Here is a 14,461-nt window from a genome sequence, read left to right on the forward strand (position 1 = left end):
GTAGTACCGTTGTCTTCCAGATACTCGTACTGTGGTACCATAGTCATCCAGGTACTCGTACTGTAGTACCGTAGTCATCCAGATACTCGTACTGTGGTACCATAGTCATCCAGATACTTGTACTGTAGTACCGTAGTCATCCAGATACTTGTACTGTAGTACCGTATACGTAATCTTCCAGATACTCGTACTGTAGTACCGTGTCTTCCTCATACTTTTACTGTAGTACCGTAGTCTTCCTCATACTTTTACTGTAGTACCGTAGTCTTCCTCATACTTTTACTGTAGTACCGTAGTCTTCCTCATACTTTTACTGTAGTACCGTGTCTTCCTCATACTTTTACTGTAGTACCGTAGTCTTCCTCATACTTTTACTGTAGTACCGTGTCTTCCTCATACTTTTACTGTAGTACCGTAGTCTTCCTCATATGAATATATATTGTATAGCAGGAAACTTAGTTACCTCACACAGGGCTCGGATTCTGGAAGGAACAGTTCTGTTTTTTTTTCAGCATATATGGTATCCTACATGCTAATGATCCTAGTAAATTGTTTTGGTCTTTGGTCCATGGAACTTGGAATATGGTAAGGGGGGATTAGAAAAATCTAATTATACAAAAACTGTTAGCACCCTGGTTTCATTTTCCTTGTCATTGGTTTGAATGTATTCAATTATTGGTTGTTGGAACACCGGCCTATCAAAACTATATTTGAAGAATTCTTGGAAATGAACAAGAATTTTGATTTTGAAAATTATGAACTTAAAAGAGGAATGTATCTTACTGGTTCATCGAATCCAAGAAGATCCTTGGGAAATGACTGGGAAAATGACCCCAAAGGTGAAATAATAACTAGTGGGATGATTGCTATAAGTTTACTTCGAATGAAGTTTCCTTGGATGCTGAATTCTAATTCCCAGTTAAAGGTATACTGTTACAGGTAATACATAGGAGTTTGGTATCACCTTCAATCTATAGACCTTTATACCTAGTACCAACTTTCATTACAGCTAGTCAGTTTTCGTGCCCCAGATCAGGAACAACCGCCCACATGTTAGTACTGCCTACAGGATATAGTTTACTTGTGTAGTTATTTAGTTGCCTCGTCCATTTTGGTTGCCATCAAAATACTGCCCCAGTATGTACCATGTACTGTGTGTATGTCCTGGACCTCTACAGCTATGGTTTCTACCATGGTTCTGGTGGTGACTGTATCCTTATCATACACCTCACTAACAAACTAATCTGGTACAGGGTTTCTGGATAGCTCAGTTCTGTATTGTTTGCTAAACAGAATATTACTTGTTCAGTAGTGAATGCTATATATATATGTATGTATTTGTATGTATAGATACTGTGACATTGACAAACCTATTGTTTTCACCTACCAGTATGAAGTGTTTCCTTAGTCTCCTGGACTATGTTTAGAGAGATCACCTAGTTAGATACATTGTATAGAGGTGGACATTCTCTTGTCCATTATGTAGCTTTGATGAAGATTTATTATATATTTATCATAGGGGTAGTTATGATGTTTATTAGCTGCATGGCTTTTGGCTGTATACTTGAGTGAATTTCATTTTCTGTATAAATCTGTATAAAAGAGGTCTGTATCAAACAAGACAAAAATATCCAATTTCAAATTAATTCATTGAAAATTTAGGAAGTGCCATGTTTGTTATCAATTCTAGATGACACTTTTAGTCTGAGTCAATGCCCTTAGTATAGCTATACCTTAAATTTTACACCTTTATACATGAGTTATTGCCCTTAGTATACACCTTAAATTTTACACTTTTATTCAGAGTTAATGCCCGTATACACCTTATTTGCAGGCAATGATTTTATTTACTGCTTTGGTTTTAGGAAGTCAAGCTGATGGACTAACTCACGAAGTCTATAAGATTTTCTGTTCCTGTGCATAATTATCAAGTATAAAGTGTTACTACATTGAGAACCAACCTGTAGTATAGAATAGTGGTATACATGTGAGGACCATCAACTAGCTATCCTGTAGTACAGAATAGTGGTATACATGTGAGGGTTATCAACTAGCTATCCTGTAGTATAGAATAGTGGTACACATGTGAGGGTTATCAACTAGCTATCCTGTAGTACAGAATAGTGGTATACATGTGAGGGTTATCAACTAGCTATCCTGTAGTACAGAATAGTGGTATACATGTGAGGGTTATCAACTAGCTATCCTGTAGTTCAGAATAGTGGTATACATGTGAGGGTTATCAACTAGCTATCCTGTAGTTCAGAATAGTGGTATACATGTGAGGGTTATCAACTAGCTATCCTGTAGTACAGAATAGTGGTATACATGTGAGGGTTATCAACTAGCTATCCTGTAGTATACAGTTATCAAATGGGTACGAGGGCAATAGTAATTTTGTCAGCCCCGAAGCAACAACTGTTGCACGAGGGCTTTAGCCCGAGGGCAACCGATGTTGATGAGGGGCTGACAAAATTACTATCGCCCGAATTACCCCATTTGATAACTGTTTTATTATACCTTTACGTTTTTTTTTCTCTATGTAGATGTTTGTGCTGGTATGAGAATCTGCTATATAGTCCTCCATTAACTTGACAGACGTTTATTTGACCCTTATAGTGTTTTGGCTATCTCTGTCCGTTAATAATAACTCGAACTCTACGTCTGTGGCGTTTTGAAAACTCGTGTGTTGAACCGTGTTTGACAGTTTCGCGAGAGAAAACAAAATGTTAGGCTACCGTCTGCAACAACAAACAATCTGTGTCAATTAAGCGCTTGCATGTCGTTCTGTCTTTCAAACGTTCTGACGACGTTACAGCAGGGGTGTGACAGTTCGCCGTGTGACAGTTTGCCTTGTGACAGTTTTTTCGAACTGTCACACGGTGTGATAGTCCAGGAAACACATGCGCAATCCTCTCGAGGCTGATAGTCAAATTATCACATTACTTTTATATAGAGAAAAAAACGTAAAGGTATAATAATACAGAATAGTTGTATACATGTGAGGACAATCAACTAGCTATCCTGTAGTACAGAATAGTTGTATACATGTGAGGACAATCAACTAGCTATCCTGTAGTACAGAATAGTTGTATACATGTGAGGACAATCAACTAGCTATCCTGTAGTACAGAATAGTTGTATACATGTGAGGACCAACTAGCTATCCTGTAGTATAGAATAGTGGTATACATGTGAGGGACAATCAACTAGCTATCCTGTAGTACAGAATAGTGGTATACATGCGAGGACCAGAAGATGTGTGACACTGTATACATCAATAAGTCGTACATCTAAACACCATCATATTATATATGCCCTTGCTACATTGAACGCTACTTATACCTGCTACAGTAATTGTACACAAAAAACCTAACAGAAAAATATCAGGAATATAAAGGAAATGCTAGCTGCCTTTTCTGGGGCCAACTGGACTCTTTAGGATCGACTCCTTAATCTCACTTACCACCAAACCCCTTCTGGTATGTTTGGGTCTCGTAGAAATTATTTAAGATTAATTAGGGGTACATTTCCATAAGTCTTAATTGGCCATGGTCACATGACAGTAAATATTGTAGAAGTTTAATAGTGTTAGTTATACTGATATGCTTTCATGATGTCATTTTAATTGTGACATCACATTGACCATGAACATTCTCTTTTTGTCTAGTCTAGTACCATGAAAGCCTCATTTTCTTCTCTAACATTGCAAAGAAGGACTTCCATTGTAATGACTTAGTTATAATCAATTCATCTTTCTTTGGTTTATATGACCACATATTCACCACAATGATCAATTTATCTTTCTTAGGTTCATGACCACATATTCACCACAGCAAGACTCCATAATTTCTTAGATTAATATTTTAATTTTTGAGTTACAATTTATATGTTTTTCTGTTTTTTTTGCCAGTTCCGGATCCTCGAGCTGACTATGTAGATTTGCAGATGAGCGAAGATATCAAAGGTAAGCAGACTACCATATGTTATGGAATGTACCAAAGAATCTGGCCTTTTGTTTTATGTATGAATACAGATGTACGCTTTACAGCTGACATGTTCTCCATCACAGACATAAGTGTTGGCTATTGAAGCCGGTTTTCTGTACATGAAAATTTGAATTTTATTGACCGGCGACTAAAAAAATCCAGTTTTCACCTTCTTTTGTGTCTGATACAGTGGTGTATTGTGAAGGTTTTTTTTGCATGACCGTTTATAAGCCGGCATGCTGTCAAAATTATGTCATTGTGGATGATTATGGGTTTTTGTACAATACAGAAGGAGGACTATGTCTACAGAGACTTGTTATAAAACCCCCTCCCACATCTCCTCACCCTCCCACTCCTGTATCACTACCGCTAAGTACAACCAGGCAAAACTTATACATGACATTTACAATGTAACATGTTCATGTAATAGCTACATATACCAGGCTTTTCACCATTGATTTCCACTAATACAGGATCCATACATATGTAGGTTGCGTCAAAACATAGACCATTTTTTTCGCATGTTCAGCAGAGAAAATGCGGTCGTATATATTTTTGAGAGATGAAACAGCTCTGCCGTGAATCTTCTGTTTGATGTAACCATGACTGGCTAGACCGTATATATTGTTTCTGTGGGACATTTAAAGACACAAAATAAGTTTGTAATGGTTATCATTTCATTGCTATGTCTATACAAATTAGTACATTGGGGATATCTTCTGGTGTTTGGAATATTATGTATGTACAGTACTGAATAAATGCAGAGCCTACAGATTACCCAGTGTACAGGGTAATGGATGGCCACTGTAACATGGTGTACAGGGTAATGGATGGCCACTGTAACATGTACAGGGTAATGAATGGCCTCTGTAACATGGTGTACAGGGTAATGGATGGCCACTGTAACATGGTGTACAGGGTAATGGATGGCCACTGTAACATGGTGTACAGAGTAATGGATGGCCACTGTTACAAGGTGTACAGGGTCATGGATGGCCACTGTTACAAGGTGTACAGGGTCATGACTGGCCTCTGTAACATGGTGTACAGGGTAATGGATGGCCACTGTTACAAGGTGTACAGGGTCATGACTGGCCACTGTAACATGGTGTACAGGGTAATGGATGGCCACTGTAACATGGTGTACAGGGTAATGGATGGCCACTGTAACATGGTGTACAGGGTAATGGATGGCCACTGTACCATGGTGTACAGGGTAATGGATGGCCACTGTAACATGGTGTACAGGGTAATGGATGGTCACTGTAACATGGTGTACAGGGTAATGGATGGCCACTGTACCATGGTGTACAGGGTAATGGATGGCCACTGTAACATGGTGTACAGGGTAATGGATGGCCACTGTAACATGGTGTACAGGGTAATGGATGGCCACTGTAACATGGTGTGCTATAGTTTAGTGATATCTGTGGTCAATCTGATCTCATGAATACTTATTTATTGTCTGGTATGGATTGCCACCAATCAATGCTAGCCAATCTATTGAGAGTTTAGTTAGTCAGGTATCAATAGAATTCAAATGTTGTCCTCTTGACTATGATATTCGAATTCTCCACAAAACACTAGTACTGATTATATTCTTCCTGAAAAGGATTATCTGTTTGGATGGTTAGTGTTTAATACCACACTCGTAATAGATTCAGATCTCGGTAAATCAGTTTGAAATGCATCTGACATTACAAATTGGTTCTAAAACTTCATAGTGTACACTGACTGTACAAGCTGTTGTACTTATTGTTGACTGTTTTGCTAACTTTTGACTGTTTAAATATATTTGTTGCAATATTGTGGTCTTCAGATTTGTTCTTCGGTAGATTTTAAAATATTTTTATGATATGATGAAATATTTAATTTTTGATTTTAGCTGTCTGGGTTAATTTAAGATACATAACCTCTTGGTATATTATAGGAAATACATACAATGATATGTTTGTGTTTGTATAAATTAGAAAATATATACATTGACATTAAGTTAGGAAATCTATACATTGACATTAAATTAGGAAATATATACATTGACATTAAATTAGGAAATATATACATTGACATTAAATTAGGAAATATATACAATGACATTTTGTTGTAAGTACAAACTTAAATCTAGATTAGTGTTGTATATTCAAACTTAAATCTAGATTTATGATGTATTTACAAACTTAAATCTAGATTTGTGTTGTATATGTATACAAACTTAAATCTAGATTTTTATTTTATGTACAAACTTAAGTCTAGATTTGTGTTATATGTACAAACTTAAATCTAGATTTGTGTTGTAAACATATACAAACTTAAATCTAGATTTGTGTTGTAAACATATACAAACTTAAATCTAGATTTTGTGTTGTATGTACAAACTTAAATTTGTGTTGTATGTATATCAGCATAAATATAAATTGTTGTATGTAAAATTTTGATGTAAAAGTGCCTTAAATATAAACATAAATGTAAATTTGTGTTGTACGTTAACTTAAACATAGAGCGGTCTGGTACAATATAGAATTGCCTTGTACAAACTTTGATATATATGAGGTGAGAAGTAGTTTTATAATTGAGGTAGACTCTTTTTAGTTTCACAGTTATGGAACAGTGATTCAATTATATAATTTTTCAATGCAAGGAAAAGATAAAATTTACTGCATTTTTGGTTTCATAGATACATTGAAATGAAAGATGATTTAATGGTAAGATATTGGTAGATGAAATAAAGCTCACAAGAGACATATGTAAATAATATTGATGGTATGTACATCCATAAAACTTAGCTGTCCAGTAAAACATAGAAACTATTATACAGTGGTACTGGTCTTCATTGATGTGAACCCCATCTATACTGGCCAAGGTCGGACTAATTACAGGTACGGGAGGGGCACATCGTCTTCATCACTCACTACAACAAGTCTAGCCTGTTTCCATCATTATCAGAGCCACAGAGGTCAATAGGATTAAAGTTTATAGATGTCAGGGTTAAAGGTCGATTAAAGTTTATAGATGTCAGGGTTAAAGGTCATAATTAAGACTACAGTAATTTACGCTATTGGTCAAAAGGAGTGAAAGGTCAGTATAATTGTATTTAAGACATTATAGTAAACACTACCTAATTTCTCGGGATTGTGCAAAATTTTGGGCTATATGATGAAGGGAGTCGTGGTCAGAAATCAATGGTATTAGATATTGTCTGTCTATATTCAGGGTCAAAGACATTGCAGTGCCCAAAGTACTGTCTACAGCATTATAAATCAAGATTCAAGATTTAAGATTTTGTCTAATATCACTGGTCAAAGGTCATTACCATACTCAAAGTATCAGGGTCATAGGTCATTACTGTACTCAAAGGATTTGGGTCATAGGTCATTTCATCATTACCGTGGTTGGTTTGGTTGAAGGTCATTATTGATGGCATTGGTGTCAAAACAATGCTTTTGTAATCCAAACAGTTCGTTTTAACTTGAATTACTCACAGCAAATGGTGAAAGTTTCATTGGTGATCAAAACCTGCTTATGTAAGATGAAAGATATAGTAATGATGTAATGTGCAAATTAGCATGTATCTGTGAGATAAAGTCTTCTATAATAGGTACAAAAGACATTGGTTTGGGCCAAAGATAGATGTTATATCCAGCGACTTAACATTTCAGAGTAGTTCTAGATCTGTACCTAGATGAACATGAACACCCAAAGTGCTTTAATATAATATTTCCCTGTAGATATAACTTAAGATATTTATTTTATTTGCTGTAAGACATGGGGAATGATATTATTGTGAATCTAATGAGTTATGGAGCCGTTTACATGTATTTATCTCAATAAAACTCATATTTCTGGTACAGTCAAACAATTTATTTCTCGATTACTGTTGATTGAAGACAGATCCATGTCTCTCATCTTAAAGGTATATCTCAAACTGGCTTTCAGTTTTATTTACTGAAAATAGATGGTTAATAGCTTTCTTCTTCATGGTTGTTGTACAAGAATTGTGAAATGGGGCGTACAACAGAGATTAAATAGTGCAAGAAGCTGACTTTTGCTACAAATGGAGCGCAGAGTGAAAGTTCAGAACTTACTGTGTCTGAGAAAGGGAATTTGAACTGTGATCTACTAAGATTTATGGATTTTTTTTATGGAGGCGTTTACGCCTGCCATATTACAATCACCTACGAGTTGTGACGTCACAATCTCTCACTTTCATTTTCGTTATATTTCCTTTCACAGTTCATTTTGTAGTTTCTTTCGGTTCATATATGATGTAGTTGAACTATATATACATTTATGAAAACTATCACGACTACAAATAAAGTGCTATTACATGAAAAAAGGTATATTCAGTATAAATTTCTCTTCGGCGGAAGCCCGGAATTTGAGACCTCTGGTGGTAATTTCTGTAACTAGGGGTAATGATTCGCTTATTAGTCCAAGTATGAGGCACGTCATTGCAGTAGTCCGTCATTCAAAGTAGATGTGTACAGAAATGTATTAACTATGCTGATAATGTTGTGAACATTTCAGGAACTATTTTGAATAAACAATAAGAATAATGTCTTGTAAATATCTACACCTGCATCGATTTTTGCAAATCTATATCGAAAATACTGATTGAAGGGAGATAACTGCGATATTCTGACGTTACCTTACAGAGGACACTTGTTTAACTACTAGGAATAAAGACGGCATAACAACCCAAGCGCAAACAAATTTCCGATTTTCATAAAACCCTCCAGGTTTTGGCTAACAACATTTCTTTTGTTTACAACTTGGTAGTTTGTTCACGAGATTTTATGAGATTTGGTCCGATATTTAGCGATCACGTGTTTCGTCTGTTTACGTGAGCGAGCACTCTGTCAAAATGGAGGCACGTGCACGTGGACACGGGCTTCACACGAAGCATCAAAGTGTGATGATTGTCGCTAGAAATTAATATCTATCATTATGAATTAAAGGCAAGTTGCTTACAAAGTTTAAATCTGTTTGTTGACCCACTGAAATAAGCGTTTGTTTATTTAGGACGAAACTGTTTACGATAAGTTGTTCAAGCCTGGCCAGACAACAAAATCACAATATCTACTGCGATTAAAGTCCGAATTTTCTGACGATCTTGCTATATACTATATGCAAACTTTAATCAGCTTTAAGGCAATATAAACACCAGAACCTTTCGGATTACTGCGATAACTGATCGAAGTCCCTGTGTTTCAAATCTATGAATCGGCAGACCTACGTGATGGCGTGATGGAATTCGATCGTTTATTTTTCAAAACTAAGAAAACTGGCACATATCTGTCGTGGTGGTCATTTGTGCTGTACCTTCCCCGACAGAGACAATATACATAATCTGGATTTTTGTGATAAGGTTTACTGCAGTAGCTACTCGCACTCGTAATATATATGAAAATGCTAACTTATTATTGAACCAGCTTGTCTTATTTGTATATTATTCAGCTCACGATTCAATGCAACCTTTTCAAATGTTTTCATGTAATATATATATATACATTTGTATGCACCAAGCTGTGAAATGTTTGTATTACATAGAATATTTAAACAATACAAAGTAATTGTAGATTAACAAAATGTATACCAATTGCATTTTAACGTACTAGTACAACTTTTTGTTGTTTTCATGTAATATATAACTTTTTGTTGTTTTCATGTAAAATGATAAATACATGTATATCTATTGGCAATCGATATACAATCCATATAATATAAGACTTTCTCAAATATCAATATCCTCATAACTTTCAAAATAAATCTATATTTGCTTTTGAAATTTCATTAAAAATGTTTGATTTTCATGTCACGAACAAATCCCTTAAAATGATCATCAATCTCCTTATTGGTCTCCAGAAAGTGTGAAAATAAATGAAACTTTTTTGTCAATAATTCTATTCATTATGAATTCATGTATAACCATTTAGGTTTTTTCCAATGTTGACCTTTAAAACTATATATATATACAAGCAACAATCTGTGGGATGTCAAATATGGAAGGCTATAGCTGTTTCAGGATAAATTGCCAAAAATGCTTATAAGTACTGTTTCTTATCACTGATCACATATATTGGGTTTTTGACTATTATGTGTTATTGCTACTTAAGTGTGAATTTTTTCGGCTTCAGTGATAATGTATTTCTTTGTACTTATGTGCAACAGACATCGCGAGAGTTTAATTCTCCTACATATACAGTGTAATATTGACTCCTACAAAAAGAAGTTGAGTGATCATGATTGGTTGACTACGAGAGGCATTTTATCAAGTCTCATATTTACCATACTGATTGCTCATGATCATATTTCATCCGGCCTAGTAAACTCTAGAAAAAACATCTTAATTTATGAAAGTAGCTAACTCCTTTAATGTATGTGTAAAAATTAAGTATATACATTTAGGCTGACTGCCTGATAATATAATACAATTTGTACAGACTTTACAATCCTTTGACATTCAGCTCATAATATACACCATTATAATTTGATCTGTCGTCATGCGTCGGTCTTCTTCTTAAGACCAAGATATCGCAGAATGGTGTACAAAAGGTTCTTAAGCTGTTTTATCAAAATTGTTAATTTCATGACCCCCTATGTGTCGCATTCTCCCTGGGGAGAGGATACATTTTACTATAGTTTATATAGAAAACTCATCACACATATTTTAGCATAATTTGTTTCATTTTCATTGGAAATTGGTTAGCACGTGGTTAGGGCAAACTTTTCTCAATGATATATTGTCAGAGAATGTCAAGGCCAACGACTTGTTATGGGTTCGAATGTCAAAAATAAAAATCTTATATTGATTATTTTTTTCCATTTCATATGAAAGATCATAGTCCACTGAAACAGAATGTGCATATTTTATTGTCATCAGATAAAAATATGGCAGAAAGATATGGCACTTGGAAAAGAATCATAAAGCTATTTTCTCCAGCCAAAATTAAACAATAATCCAAAATTGCAGAATAAAGGTTTCTGCTCTTTTATCTATAATATACACATGAAGGCTTGATGTTTGGCGCATCGATAACATATGGCTGGCTACAAATGTTATACTTATATTTGACCTTGACCTTCATTCAAGGTCATGGGGGTCAAATGACCAAGAAAATTCAAAGTTCTTTCAAATTATTAATTTGGGTCACATTTTAAAGAATCAGCCCTTTTAAAGGTGTGTGCAATGCATCAAGGTCAAATAATCAAAATGACGCAGATATGGCACTTTTAAAAAGAAATTCCTACCAAAATTAAAAAATGACCCAAAACTGCACATACACACGAAGGCTGGATACATGTAAGATGTGTGACTGGCTACAAATATTGAGTTTATCTCTCTGACCTTGACCTTCATTCACATTTTAAAGAACCGGCTCTTATGAAGGTGTGTGCGAAGTTTCAAAGGCAAATTATTAAAAATGATGCAGACATGCCCTTTAAAGAATGTTTTCTTGCCAAAATCAAAAATTATCCATAAATTGCAATTCAATTGTTGGCTCAAAAGGGGTCAATTTGGCTCAATTGACGGAAATAACTTCTTCTCTGAAACTAAGCAATCGATATAGCTCATACTTGACTGGTAGCATCCTTTTGGGTAGGGATTCAAAATTGTAAAAATGGTGGGGTTGACCCCCGGGGGGCGGGGTCAAAAGGGGTCAATTGGTTTCTCTGAAACTAAGTTATGGATATAACTCACATTGGTGTGGTAGAAATCCCTATGGGGTTGTACCCAAAGTCAATTTCATTTCATGGATTGATTGCACAATTTGGTATAAAACCTACATTCGTATGGTAGCATGGTTATGGGGTGGGTATTCAAAATTGTACGAATGTTGGGGTTAACCTCCCGGGGGCTGAAGGATGGGACCAAAATAGGTCAATTTCGCTAAATTGACATTTTTAGAATAACAATAAACCAATGTACATGTACCCATATAAAATGCTTATGATATATTGACAAATAAACTTAAGCATCATTTTTGTTTCATATCTCATAAAACCAGGTGAGCGATACAGGCCCTCTGGGCCTCTTGTTTTATCTGTGAAACCATTCAGATCCCAACTCCATAATCTTGCTAACAAGAGATGAACACAATCCTGATGTAAAAATAGGCCCAGGGTTCTTTCCCCACCCCAAGGGCCTTATACAATCAAATTGAATTGATATCAAATATGAAAGTTTTCTTCAATATTTTGCATGTAAAACGCTGTATATTTATATACAGTACCTATAGCTACTAGGCTATTATCTACATCTTGGTGCTAAATTAAAAAGCAACAAATCACAAATCACAGTTTATTGTTAATATTGCCATTGGATCTATTAAAATAGATGGAGTTGATATCTAATTTTGAAATAATTGTCCTTAAAAATGAGGTCTTTGTTGAAAAAAAAGTGTAATAACTTTTAAAAGCTGTCAATCTAATTTTGATATTATTCTAAGATCAAAATAGAAAGGAATAAACAATTTTGTTTACAAGATATTGAAAGACATTGCACACTTTCAACAAAAAAAGTAGCAGACACTCCCTGTATTTTCAATACATATCGTGTATTGTTATAACTTATCGAAATGCATATCATATTGTTTCGACATTTCTAATACCCAGGCCTATAAAATATAAGTTTGTTTTAAACACATAAATGCAAATTTTGAAATACTTAAGTATAAAAGATGGTTTAAAGTATGAATGTTAATGACATGTACCTAAGTAGAAGTTGATTTAAAAAAAAATTAAAATGTTGGACTTTTTAAGTAAAGGTTTGATTGAAATAAGAAATGTTTAACAACTTTTAGAAGTAGGTTTGCAACTTTTAAGATGGTTAAAACCATTATGTACATCGAAACAGTCTAAACCATTACATTCATCAGGACTGTGAAAACCATTATGTCCAGTTGGTTTGACACACTTAAGTGGAAATGTTTAGTCATGTTGATATCAGTTTAATTTGTATTCTTGCTTTATTTCAAATATCTCCTGTTACATCTGACTAACGCCTCCTACAGTACTTTCAGTACTTTGATTTATAAAATTTATTGAGGTACAGACCATTAAATGTACAGATATATGTGTTATTGCATGTTAAGCTTTCTTATGTTCTTAGAAAAAGAAGTATGTTTCGAGACTATGTCTTACTAAATTATTGATCAATGATCGGGACTTACTAAATTATTGATCAATGATCGGGACTTACATTTGTTTACTGCAGTCAAGAAACTATGAAAATACAAATGGGGTTCATTAAATGAGTGAAAATCTTTTTTAAGGCATTTTCCTCAGCATCTTTCACAAGCTTATCAGCCTTTTGAGTAGTAGGGCCCAGGTGAATATGAAGATTGATCCTGCTTCTCTGTTACATGTACCTATCTCCTCCCAGCCTTTGATGTTGTTTAAAGGGATGCGATTCCTAGCTTTCTTGGTAGGCAGCGCACTCCGGACGCATTCCCTCAATCAGAGGTACTAAAATTGTTTCACGGCCTCCATCCCTGCAGCTTGGTTCATGGCACAGACTTTTCATGTAAAAACAGCAGAGGAATTTAATATCGGAGATCAGAATTCAAAAAGGAAAAACCTTTATCAACAATATTAACTTTCCAAAATTAAATTGCAAAAAAAAATCTATTAGGTAGGTCAATTTCTTGTATGTGTAATTCCTTAATGTTGTTGATTTTGGTTTGATGCTTCAGGGTTTAATTGATAAAACTTTATCAATATATGACTGTCTGCTTGCTTAATTGATTAATTGGTGTATGTACATACAGTCGATATGCTTGCCTGTCTTTGTACTGAAAATGTTAAAGTATTGTCAGTTTTTATGGTTTTATTTTTTATTCCATTCTTTATGAGATTGCAGTAGAAGCCACATATATATTTTACTGTGACAGTTGTATTGAAACTATTTCTGTAATTTTGTTAAAGCACTTTTTTGAATATTTTATATTTTATATTAGGTTGTATTTTTGATGATTCTTCAGAAATGATTTTATTCATTCTGAAAATCAGTATATTTTCCTCAATAGGTTATATTTCCAGACTGAGACGTTTTAAGTTATTGACATAGAACATGACCATAAACAATCGTTGATTGTCTTAGGGGGATGGCATTCCCCTGGCATATACAATATTGCGTTCAATATTATTTTGAATATCAATTGCCCTAAGAATACATTCTTGTGAAGGCTTAGGTATATGGATGTCCTTTATCGCTTGAGCAGTTCCTCATGTTAAAAGACTGCAACATGATTTGTTTCGGTATATACATGTGTAGATAATACTTATATAAATGCATTTAAAACATTTTAAAGTACAGCTTATAAAGCCTAAGTATGGTATTGTAGTCCAGTCCTTTTCAAATGCTTGAAGCTTTATGATGTGTCCTATATAGTGTGTGCTGATATGGTTCACTATAGGGAAGTACCAGCCCTCTGTATTGTATTCAACATTCAAATGATTGAGCAAATTTTAAT

The 14,461-nt window shown here is 34.6% G+C and overlaps 1 protein-coding gene across 1 annotated transcript in view; it reads left to right on the plus strand.

Moving 5' to 3' along the window:
• Positions 1–14,461, plus strand: part of LOC117325719 (nuclear factor 1 X-type-like) — a 170,993-nt gene that overhangs the window by 84,324 nt on the left and 72,208 nt on the right. The window contains 1 exon segment of the mRNA XM_033882149.1: positions 3,914–3,967. Coding sequence (XP_033738040.1) covers positions 3,914–3,967 — 54 coding nt within the window.

Source organism: Pecten maximus, chromosome 4 (genome assembly GCF_902652985.1).
Source record: "Pecten maximus chromosome 4, xPecMax1.1, whole genome shotgun sequence".
NCBI classification, from domain to species: Eukaryota; Metazoa; Mollusca; class Bivalvia; order Pectinida; family Pectinidae; genus Pecten; species Pecten maximus.